Source organism: Saimiri boliviensis, chromosome 8 (assembly GCF_048565385.1).
Source record: "Saimiri boliviensis isolate mSaiBol1 chromosome 8, mSaiBol1.pri, whole genome shotgun sequence".
NCBI lineage: Eukaryota > Metazoa > Chordata > Mammalia > Primates > Cebidae > Saimiri > Saimiri boliviensis.
In genome coordinates, this window is record NC_133456.1 from 92,632,837 (window position 1) to 92,645,544 (window position 12,708).

The 12,708-nt window shown below is 35.2% G+C and overlaps 1 protein-coding gene across 4 annotated transcripts in view; it reads left to right on the forward strand.

The window, feature by feature from the left end:
* The window catches only part of CRBN (cereblon), a 29,027-nt gene that overhangs the window by 7,904 nt on the left and 8,415 nt on the right, over positions 1 to 12,708 (forward strand). For all 4 annotated transcript variants that reach the window (XM_074404890.1, XM_003927133.4, XM_010337868.3 and 1 more), the window contains 4 exons: positions 4,071 to 4,230; positions 9,997 to 10,059; positions 11,534 to 11,618; positions 12,278 to 12,393. In XM_074404890.1, coding sequence (XP_074260991.1) covers positions 4,071 to 4,230; positions 9,997 to 10,059; positions 11,534 to 11,618; positions 12,278 to 12,393 — 424 coding nt within the window. The remainder of the gene's footprint in view (positions 1 to 4,070; positions 4,231 to 9,996; positions 10,060 to 11,533; positions 11,619 to 12,277; positions 12,394 to 12,708) is intronic.

A 12,708-nucleotide genomic window follows, 5' to 3' on the forward strand; every position in this document is an offset into this window, starting at 1 on the left:
TGAATTTTATATCACCTAGAAATGCTGTTTACATAGTAAGTGATCAGTAAATACCTGTACTCTATGTACCTTCTGACATTTAGAAATTCCCTTAGTGTACTGTTGTAGCAGTTACTCATTTTGGCATAGCTCTCATGACTAGGTTTTGCACAAATTCAAGAGATATACATTAAAACAGACAGAAAAAGTCTAGTTTAAAATCCTCTTTTAAAAAGCAAACAAAATAAAGCATTTGTCTTGATCATTGGATGTTACCTCTTAAGGGAGTGCGTCTCAGCTGTGACATGTCACCTGTGAGGTCTTACAGATACACAATCCTGGGTTCCATACAGTACTACTGAACTGGTTTCCAGTTTATACCCAGAGTTGAAAATCTCATCAGACCTCTGTTGCACAGGTAATGTCTTCTGAACACATGCAAGTTCTGAGTTTTTTGAGGGTGTGGGGTTAACACTGAAAAAAAGAGTATCAGCAGCGTGAGGGCAGGAAGGTTTTGTCTGTTTTTGTTCCACATGGTGGGCATACCTATATATTTTTGAATTGTAAAAATATTGAAGTGTCAGGCAGCTCTTTGGAGTAAAGAGAGCATAAAGGAATGTGAGATGGGATTGCCAGAGCTCTTAGGCTGTTTAGTTCTCTCCCGGTACTTTCCCAGAACATTTATTGTGCACATTCTGATAGCCTTACCACATTGCACTGTCCTTACAGGATTATTTGTCTGTCTCCCTCAGTAGATAAGCTGTTTGAGAATAGTGACCAAGACTTATTTATGTTTTACATTTAGGACCATAAATTTTATAAGAACAAATGAAAGAATGATCTCCAGTAGGGTCTGCATTATGATAATTAGCACACTGTTTTGTTACTGTGGATTTTGCTAACAGTTCCATTTTTAAAGTACTTCTTACCTTCATACAATTTTGAATATTTGTGAATACTATTCCAGAACCATAAAGGAAAATTGACTTGGGGAAAAGTATACTTCTCAGACTGTCTTGACATTAGTGACTTTTGAGTGTAGAAAAACTATTGAACACAAGATGGCAGTATATCATTAACTCTGAAAACAAGACAAGGAATGGCTGTTTGACTCTAAAGATTAATATCAGACTGACAGAGCTAGACAAGCCTTGGGGGGATATCCTCTCTAGTATTTTGTGGACCCATTATTAAGGCCTCTCGTAAGGGTATGTCTGTCTGCATTTAAAAGGCCTCTGTGGAATGAGATGTCTCTTGGCTCCACTGCTTCTCTGGCCCTTTAACCACCTTCACTGGAAATGATGAAATCAAAGAAATTCTTGAGGTGATCTAGTGCAGTCTAGTCTTTTCTATATCAGAATGCCAAGTACTAGAGAGGATAGGTAATTTGCCTAAACAGCTAGTAAGCGACAGATCTGATTGGTTCTAGGTCCCTTGACTTCCAAACTAGTACTCTTCCATTATACCAGAATTTATCCATAGCACATTTGAAACTCAAGCCAGTTTCCCTTTCTCCAGTAAAATATATTCTTTTCATTTTTTTTTTTTTGAGAAATAAGCATATAGAAAAACATTTAAAAAAAATAAAAATTTCCATTTGTCTTTTACCTAAATGATACTTTATGTATTAGAAGTATACTACAGAGGCCGGGTATGGTGGCTCATACCTGTAATCTCAGCACTCTGGGAGACCAAGGTGTGTGGATCTCTTGAGGCCAGGAATTTCAGACCAGCCCCATCACTACTAAAAATACAAGTAGTGTATTTTTACAAGTATTTTACAAGTAGTGTAATTACAGCTACTTGGGAGGCTGAGGCACAAGAATCATCTGAACATGGGAGGGAGAGGTTGCAATGAGCAAAGATCATACCACTGCACTCCAGCCTGGCCAACAGATTGAGGCTCCATCTAAAAAAAAGATACAGCAACCAGAGTCTGTGTGTGTGTGTGTGTGCGCGCACGCATGCGTGTGCGCGCACACACTTCTGAACACATGGAAATTTTTTTTAATTAATAAAAACATAGGTCTCTGACGTAGGACTCTTCAGAAGTTGCTACTTCTTAGCATGTAGAGAGGAGGAGGAGGGGATTGATATATCCTGTTGGCATCACAAGAGAAGACTTCTTACCTGTCATGATTGATACCAGTAATTGTTAGTCAAAAAGTTAAGCTGGAAATCACAAAATGTTACACATACATAGCTTAAATATTTTATTTTTACTTAAAGTATATAAATTGACTCATTTTTCATTTGGAGAGGCCAAGGTCTTTTAATTGAAGCAGGTCTGCCGATGGGAGGTTACTGTAGACTTTCTGACTCTTTCATCGTACATTATCCACAGTTTATACTGCTAGTTTTTCTTTAGAGAGAGATTCTAAAGATAGTCACAAGGCAATGTGAGTGCATATTTTTTCCAGATTTGTTCAGTTTTTTCCTACTATTAGAGTTGTCTGCACCTAATTTGAAAGCAGTTTTTTAATGTCTCAACTTAATGTTCCTTGAAGCAATGTTATTGTTGTACTCATATTTCACTGGTTTTTATAACATTTGTATAAATTATGTTGCTGTAATCAAAAAACAACTGTGATAAACCAGTTGGAAAGAAACAAAACTAGCTTATGTTAAAAACAAAACTCAAATGCTGGGAGAAGAACCAGCCACTGCATATGCAGTGGACCCTGGGCATGTTTAACCAGGTGAAGGAGAGCATTCCTTAACCCTGCAAGACAATTCAGACAGCTGTATTGCAGACTAATTAATTATTAACATGATCTATAAGCCAGGGGATCAATAATATTACTTTTATCATAATCAAATCTTATACAGTAGTTGGTAAAGCATAATTCTTAATTCAGTTGCTTATAACTGAATCAGATTTCTAAAAATTTCTATAGGACACCTTAATAATATAATTAACAAGTTATTTGTGTTCATGAATAAGGTGAAGAAAATTGAGATTTTGTTTCTAATGAGCTCTAATAATGCAAGAACACTTGACCATAGTTTGACTATAGTAAAATTTTTAACATTTTCCCCAAGTCATGTAGACAGAAATTTTCTGAGTATTTCTAATGAATTTGCAGGAAGAAAATAAAGTTAGTAGAGTGAGTCTACTATTATCATTAAACTTAGATACTTCCTGACACACTCAGCTATTTTCTTTGAATAAATAAGTAAAATGTCAGAATTTTGTCCATAATATTTTGTGGTCCAACGGTGGTTATTACGAAAGACTACTTTAGAAGTCTTAGGTATAACTAGTAATAAAGCAGAAACTTTTTGACTTTGTCAGTCTAACAGTGTTTTGTACTAGCATTTGAATATAGTAACATATTCTACATTTCAAAAGCTATACTCCAAAAGATAGAACGCCTCACAGGAAGACAGCTCATAGTTACAACCTTCCTGTTTGCACTAGTTCATGATAAGATGTTTGCAATTCTATTCTCAAGTAGCATCTTGGAAATGACTTTATTATGACATTTTAAAATAACGTTTAAGAAAAAATATAATGTATAGTGTGATCCTTTGTGTATTCAAGGTAAACTTTCAAGAATGTGAAAAGGAATGCACACAGAAAGGCTGCATGTAATTCTTTAGTGTTATTTTAATTCATCTATGTAAATACATTTTTTATTTTTCTCTACATTTCTCTACTCAGATTAGATAACTTATGAGAAAGGATATATGTAAAAGTTAAGCAGCATAAGAAGTAAGGATAGAAGAGTTTGGGTATCGTAAGAATGTTTAAGAAATTATTATCAAGCAGTAGTTGTATGTTGATTATTTTTAAAACTTTCATTTATAGACTCTGTATTTACCCGAAATGTATAGATCTCCCTTTCCATTCTACAGTGACATTGAAAATCCATAGCTTAGTTTATCTTTGGTTTTAACTTTGGTATGATTTAGGAAATAAAATTATTTTCTGAAAGTTTTTATATCTTAACATCAGCATTTGATGAATATGTTAAAAGATAAAATTTTGAAAGTCTTAGTTTTTAAAATTATCATCAGTGTTTAGAAACTTAGAGTTTGGGTGAGTTGATCTTAGAAATGAATACCATGCTTGGTCCTCTTCATTTTAGAATCCAGCAAGCTAAAGTGCAGATTCTTCCCGAATGTGTGCTGCCTTCCACCATGTCTGCAGTCCAGTTAGAATCCCTCAATAAATGCCAGATATTTCCTTCAAAACCTGTCTCATGGGAAGACCAGTGTTCATATAAATGGTGGCAGAAATACCAGAAGGTGAGAAACTCATTTTTTATGCATCTTCAAAAAACAAAGACAGGTTGGTTTTTTCCTGTGTGGCACTGTTGTAGCTGCATTTGATCATGGCCAGTCACTCTGAAAATTCCAAAAGCAGCTATTTTATGTAAAAGCAGTTTGCAAAAATAACAAAATGTCACACAGCTGTAAGGTGTCTTTGTTATGCTTATCAGTTATATTGACAGCTTATGATTGCAAATTCCATAGGAATCACTTATTAAATGTTCAAATTAGATGTTTGGCTCTTGAGTCATAAACATTCCAATATCTTAAAGAAGGGAGGATTCATTTGGGGTAGAGTGGGTAGTAGAGACGTAGAGTCTGTTTTCCTTCTTACAGACCAGAGAGAAAAGCATTTTTTTTTTTTTTTTTTTTTTTTTTTGCTATGTGTTTCAGTGAAATGCAGTTGACATTGCAAACACTGACATGAAACCTGATGCTCTTTAAAAATGTTGCTTGTTTGGACACTAATTCCCAAGTATATCCTTTTGACTAAATCATAATTGTCATAGGGGAAAAAAAAATTGAAGGAGCCTGTTTCTACTCATTTGTGAGATGTGTGGTTTTAAGTATAGGTAATATTTTTAATTTCTGCCTAAAGAAAAAAATTACTAGTTTCTAAATTTAGAATAATTGGGCTTTTTGAGGTTTATTTTTTTAAATATGGAAAGACAATTTCCATTGCAACCTTAAAAATTCTGTATTATCCCTTTGTTGAGTGGTGAGGATTTAATATTTTAATGTAAATTAGTATAGGATCCTAATTTAACATAAATTAGTACGGATAGTTTATGAAGCAGATTTACACACTAGTCATTGTACCCAACTTTTATTGTTTTGGCAGTAAAATTCCTCAAATTTTCACTGAAAACTTGTGTAGAATGGGCACTTGATGGGCATCAGGATTATAACTGGTGTCTTTAAGACTTCCTGGTCTTATCTGTTTCATAGTGCAGTGTGTTTTGACTAGTGTTTCTAAGGAAGATTCTAATCAGGAAGATATAATTAGACTGCTTGAAGACTCTCAAACAACTTTGAAACTGAATTTTTTTTTTTTTTTTCAAGATAAGAAACATTTTATTTTATTCCATTGGAAAGATGTTAGAAGTGGCCCTCAAGATGTTTCATGGAGAGAGCTGCAGATTAGCATTTCCCCGTTTGTATACTGAGGTATCAAGTCAGCAAAGTGCTTCACGGGAAAAAAATTCATAACAAATACTAGGAAAGGTTCTATTGCTGTAAACCAGTCTCATGTTGGATAACTCTTTAAAAGGCAATAATAAAGTAGCTTAACTTTCCATGCTGCTGTTAAATCTCAGTTCAGATTTTGTTAAATTTCAATCAAGTTCATACTTTCTTATTCCTGCTGACTGTCTTATTTGTCTGCTGCTATTTTATTAATGCTATTTTTTCCTTGGGAAAAATACATATTGAAGATATCATGCTTTTGTTGCCTATTTTGAAAGGTAGATAACTGTATTTGCTATCATTATATTTACCCAAAAAACAAAGAAATAAACCACTTGCAAGAATTTCTAATTCAACTCAATTCAATTCAATGACAGTAATATTGTGAGATTCACAGCCCCATTTGTTCAGATTGTGTTTTCCCTTTAAAATAGTTTTTGCATTGAACAGAAATATTATTATTATAGGGGAAATAGCCATAAAGTAAACCAAAAAATTAGCCCAGTGTATTGCAATTAATAACTCCATTGTGGAGTTATTAATTGGCCTACTTTCAATATTGCTGTGTCTCAGAGAAATAGGGAAGCCTGAGGAGAGGACTAGAGATGGAAGGGCTGGGTCATAGGAGCAGTCAAAAACATACTTATTATGACTAAGTTTACTGTCTTAAGTGGCTACAGTTCATCGTCCCCCAAAATAGTTACAGTAATAAGATCAGAGTTCACTAATCACAAACCATCATAACAGATGTAACAATTAAGAAGTTTGAAGTATTGTGAGATTTACCAAAATATGACACAGACAGGTAGTGAGCATATGCTGTTGGAAAAATGGCTTGATAGACTTGCTTGAAACAGGGCTGCTAGAAATCTTCAATTTTGTTTTTAAGGTAATATTTGTGAATCGCAGTAAAATGAAGTATGCCTGTATTAAGTATTTGCATATATAGAATAGTTCTTCCACATCAAGATGGGTTAAAAATTCTTAACCATTAAAAATCCTATAGAAAATAGGAAAAATGTCTGGAACTCATTAATTACAGAGATTATGAAGCCTACAAGAAATTAACAAGCCAGTAGGAAAATGTGCAAATACTTTATAGAAAAGGAAATACAAACGGCTCTTAAAACAAAATGCTTACCCTTGCTCTCAGAGAAATTCAGATTGACCTTCAATGTAATATATTTCACTTAGATCAGCAAACATCAAGTTTGATACCACATTGCCTGTGAGGCCATGATGAAACAATGATAATAAAAATAACTACAAATACCTTAAGTAGTTTGAAAATAAAATTATAGAGGTCTTCTCACTCTGAAAATAAGCTACTTGAGATTCTAGCTTGCCTCCCGGGCATGGTGGCAGAGTGAATGTCTGACCCAGTGCATTGCTCTCAATATGCTAGCGTGCCACATTTTATTTCAGCTTCTCTTCCTTGACATGGGTGCCAAATGAAATTACACTTTTGTACTACACTTTTTTACATTTTTTTGTATGGCAAAAGTGACCGTTCTGATTTGTGAAGTATATTTTAATAACTGAATGAGGAATGTGTCAGTCAGCCAAAGAAACTTTCAGTTGGGTCTTTGTCATTTTGTAATTCAAAGAATATATAACTTAGTAAGCTTTTTCCCTCTAAAATATAAGCTCCACAGGGCAATGAATTTAGTCTGTTTTTCCCGTATTCACTGGCATAGCCTAAATGTATAAAAATAATTAGCCTGACACATGTTAGGCACTGTATTGGTCTGGTTTTACACTGCAAATAAAGACATACGCGAGACTGGGTAATTGATAAAGAAAAGAGTTTTATTTGACTCACAGTTCAGCATTGCTAGGGAAGCATCAGGAAACTTACCATCACAGCAGAAGGGGAAGCAAACATGTTATTCACATGATGGCAGGAAGGGGAAGTACCAAGCAAAAGGGGAAAAGCCTAAAACCAGCAGATCTCATGAGAACTCACTCTCATGAGAAAAACATGGAGATAACTGTCCCCATGATTCAATTACCTCCCTCTGGATCCCTCCCACAACATGTGGGGATTTTAGGAACTACAATTCAAGATGATCTCTGTGTGGGGACAAGCCAAACCATATCAGGCACTCACAGTATTTGTTGAACGAATAATGGTTAGTCAGCCTCCCTGCATACAAATCGTAGCTTCTTCCTTTTTACCGATTGTGTGACCTTGGGCAAGTTATACCATCCTTTTGTGCCTTGGTTTCCTTATCTTTAGAATGGAGATAATCTGCTCACCATATAGTGTTCTTAAAAGAAATGTGAAGTTCTTGGCATAATACCAATGGTTGCCATTGCTGTTCCTGAATATTCAGAGCTACTTGATGTGCTGCTGGTAGGATTTTTTAAAATTCCGCAATTGGACTGTGACAATAATCTTAGCATTAGATATTTGGTCTTAAAAGTGAAGGGCAACTTACTGGCAAGTACCTTAAGGGTCTCATGGTCTGTTTTCTCAGGCTTTACTACCAGAGCACATAGTCGGAGGCCATCTCAGATAATCTTTGACAGGGATCCCCAAATCCTGGGCCGCGGCCCAGCACTGGTCTGTGGCCTGTTAGGTACTGGGTCGCACATCAGGAGGTGCGTAGTGAATGAGCAAGTGAAGCCGAGCTCTGCCTTTTACCGGATTAGTGGTGGCACAGATTCTCATAGGATTGTTAACCCAACTGTGAACTGCGCTTATCAGGGATCTAGATTGCATGCATATAATACATTGGAATCATTCCAAAACCATCCTCCACCCCATCTTTTGAAAAATTGTTTTCCACAAGACTGGTCCCTGGTGCCAAAAAAGGTTGGGGACTATTGATCTCTTGCATAGTCTCAAATACAAGGATTATATTAAGCCATAAATGTTTCTCATTAAGGAATTCTTTATTTTGAGCTGTAGCTCATGTTTTAGAACAGGTCTGTCCTCTTCTCTGTTGCAACTCCTAAAATATTTGAAAACAAGTATGCCCACTTGAGAGACAGCTCTAAACTGAACATCCCCGATAACAAGACGTTCCCTTTGATAAAGTTCCCATATTTGAACATCATGGAATAGAGTAACACTGTCTCTAAGATTCTAGTCTTCTATTAAAACCACAGTTACTTTTGCACCAACTAGCATAGCTAGAATAGGATTGGGGTGGTAGGGAAGTAGAGGGTGTGAGTAATGTAGCGCATTGTACAGTTGCGTAGCACAATTCCAGCTATCAGCTCAGTCCCAAGTCCCTTTCGTGTGGGCTGTTTACCCACATTTCCTGCAGATTCTGCTCCTGTACTTGCAAGATCAAATGACTAGGTGTGAAACATACCTAGGGTCAGTATCACTCAGCATATGAAATATACCCAGTCATTTGATCTTGCAGGTGCAGGAGTAGGGTCTTCCTCTTGCTGTGCTAAATATTACCTTGTTTTTCTTCTTCTGATCTGTTAAATGTCCCTTTCGATCTACCTTACTCCTTTTCTCTGTTACTTTTATGTGTCATGTCGTATGTCAATTAATATTTACAGTGAAATTACAAAGATTTGTACATATGCAGGTTTTATTTTTTGAGAAAAATGTAATTCTTTATATTCTGCTATACCCTGTTTGATCACTTGGAGAGCATTCCTTGGTATAAACATATTATAATGTATTTCACTCTATTTCTGATCGATGTTTAGGTTGTTTCTGATTTGTTGCTATTAGCAACACTGCTGCAGTACATCCCTTCAGCAATATTTTTGTGTCCTATAGACCATTTGCTTCTCTTTCAAAAATTTTGTGGTTATTTTTGCAGTTATTTTTTTCCAAATGAACTTTAAATTATTCTTACAAATTCCAGTCTCACTGCTATTGCACTAAATACATAATTTGAGGACTGACATCTTAACAACATTGAGTCTCCTTCTCAAATACTCAAATTCTAACAGAATCAAGTACAATTCACATTTTTAAATGGATTTAGGCATGCTTCTGTGTGGACTTCATTTACAGTTGAAGGTGACATGTAATGGGTTTCCCCTTTCCTTGAGTTTTATTTAGTGGAGAACTTCATCATGAAGTCTCAAGTATATGAATGGTTCATCTTTCTGGGGATTGTATCACTTGTTATGTCTGCCCTTATACTGATTCAGTTGAGACTCATTTAAAGTTTTTATACAAACAGTTTGGATAATATTTTGAGGTTTTCACTTCAGATACTGGAAAAGTTATTACTAGTATGAAGTCAACTAACATGGTCATAATAGAAGCATGGTGTTAAGTTATTCTTCACATTTATCTTTTCAAAGTTGTCTTCAGCATTGAAACTTTAATATGACCTTTTTAAATAGCAATCAAGATTCTAGTTAAAATACATATTTGAAGGATATAGAAGCATGATTTTACATTTCATAGTCATGTTACAGATTAGCTAAAAAAAAAAATCTTTTTAAAATTAGATGTTTTCCTAGGCCAGAATCATTTCTCAGATGTTGCTCATTCTACCATTAGAATCTTCTCTATAATGTGTAACCTTATAGAGAAGGGTTATTTAGTGCCTTTTTGTTTTGTTTTCTTTTCAGAGAAAGTTTCATTGTGCAAATCTGACTTCATGGCCTCGCTGGCTATATTCCTTATATGATGCTGTAAGTAATGTACCTTAAATTTACTTTGTCTGTGGTAGGCCATGTCATACTTAATGGTAATTTAAAAACAAAGGTTTTCATACTTGTTACTATTTTATTTTCAGAACTAATGCCATTTGTACATTTCAAGTAAACAGGGAGCAGTCAGAGATACTGCTGGATAGCTTTATTTATAGAATTTTTACTTTTTCCAGTTGCTAGTGCCTTTTAAGAACAAGATGCCATAGGGTGACTCACACCTGTAATCCACTTTGGGAGGCCAAGGCAGATGGATTGCTTGAGGCCAGGCATTCAAGACCAGCCTAGGCAACATGGCGTAACCCCATCTCTAAAAATAGGAAAATTACCCAGACATGGTAGCTTGTGGCTATAGTCCCAGCTACGTGGGAGGCTGGGCTGCGGTAACTGATTGAGCCTGGGAGGTTGAGGCTGCAGAAAACTGAGTTTGTGCCACTCTACTCCAGCCTGGACAACAAAGCAAGACTCTGTCTCAAAAAAAAAAAAAAAAAAAAAAAGTATCGTAAGACTCTATAGTTTTATTAAGCACTTGAAGTCTTGTTGGGTTGGGTGATACTTTTAGAACATTACAGCATCCTTATATAACAGTTTTGCTTTTTCTCTAAACAAGTAGATTAACTTGCATCTCTTGATCAGTAGTCTATTAATTAATGCATCCATGATGGTTTCTGCTCCTCAGAGTTTGACACTAGGCATTGCCACGTTTTGCAAATCTTAAGTAAGGGATAGTGCTGAAGTAGTTTTAAGAATCTAGGTTTCAGAGCAGAGACTGACCTCAGAGTCTCATTCCTGTCACTCTGTGGGTCTGGAGCAAATTATTTCTCCAAGGAGCTATAAAATGGATATAATGGTAGCTATTATACTTGGTGTGCATAGTGGGCATTCAGTAAATGCTAATTATTTCCCTTAATGAATCATTGCCGATAGATCTGGAGTCCTGGGAAAACTCAACAACATGCATGATACTAAAGGGAACTGCAATTGATCTCTGCTGTTTGGCAGCTTTTAAGCCTTCCAAAGACACACTATACAAGAATATTTCTGCATACGTTTTGCATATGCTTGTGAAAATAATGTAGTAAATAGGTCCAAGTTAGGTATGTAGATAGTAAGTGCTAGTGCAATTTATAGGTGCCATAGTCCCTATGGATTGGGTCAAGAATGGCCTAATAGCAGAAGAGAGGCGAGTTCCAAGCAGGTGCATAGAACAGACAGAGCAATCCACAGGCAGTTGGGAGTATATACCCTTGGGATAAGACAGTGAGAGAAGGCTGGAAGGCAGACTTAGTGCTGGGCAAAGGAGCTGGAGTTTGATCATTTCTGCCTAAGAAAATGGAGATACTTAAACTAGGACTGAGATTTTACCACAGTGATTAAATTGCTACCAATGTTAGTTTTATTTAAATTTTAATAAGTCTGTGAACTTGATTTCATGTCTACCTTTATTTTAAACAAGGAAACCTTAATGGACAGAATCAAGAAACAGCTACGTGAATGGGATGAAAATCTAAAAGATGATTCTCTTCCTTCAAATCCAATAGGTATGAAAGTTAACTTTCCTGGCTGTGGCCTGAATGTCTTGCTATTTAAAAAATAGTTTTCTAATGGATTAAATCATATATTTTAGTTTCTAAGACTGATTAAAAACATTTTAATTCTGAAAAGCATGATTTCCTTTGAGCAGTTGAAAAAAAAGAGTATTTCAAAATTGTAATAAAATCCTTACATTCTGTGAGCACTACAATTTTAGATAAGTTTTCTATAAAAAGTTCAAATTGCAGTAAGTGGCTGTCATCCAAAAACACTTCCTTGAGTATAAGGACTCCTCTCCCTGTTCTTTAAGGTACTTTTTTAAAAGAATTGACTCTAGTTGCAGGACCTACCTTAATTACATATACTGTATCTGTTTATAAGGTATAGTTTATTTTTCTAGTCTCTTGGCAAATAAGCAATTTCTAACATGTATTCAGGTTCATGTTTAACATAAAAGGATTTTACCAAAAAAAAGTACAGGAAAAGATTTTAAATTTAGAGCTTCTGAAAAGTATATCTTTGATTGGTGTATTTTAGCACTGTTTTTAGTATAAAATGTGTAACTTTATAGAGAAGGGTTTATTTCAAAAGGACATTATCCAATTTTTAAGTAATCTGATGCTTATCTGACTCATAAGTTTAAAACTTGAAAAACTATGTGTTTAAGATTTTTCTTACAGAGTAGCTGCTTGTCTTCCTATTGATGATGTATTGAGAATTCAGCTCCTTAAAATTGGCAGTGCTATCCAGCGACTTCGCTGTGAATTAGACATTATGAATAAAGTGAGTAAAGCGACTATGTTTTTGATGCCCATGTTTAGTCAGGCTAGAGAACTAGGATGCTCTGTTGGGACCAATGGAGCTAAAATAAGAGTCCAGTAATGTAGTCATGCAATTTGGCTCTTACAGATAAACTCAGATTGTTTTGTGCTGTCAAATGTGAATAGTTATCAACTTGATTTCTAATACCTGAGGTTATATATCACTATTCCTTTACCCTAGAAAGTCATTTAGTTTAAATACGTGGCAGATCTCAGTTTTGCTTTGCTTCCTGCATTTTTAAAACTAAAAGTTTTTGAATGGTTGGAAGGAGAATGT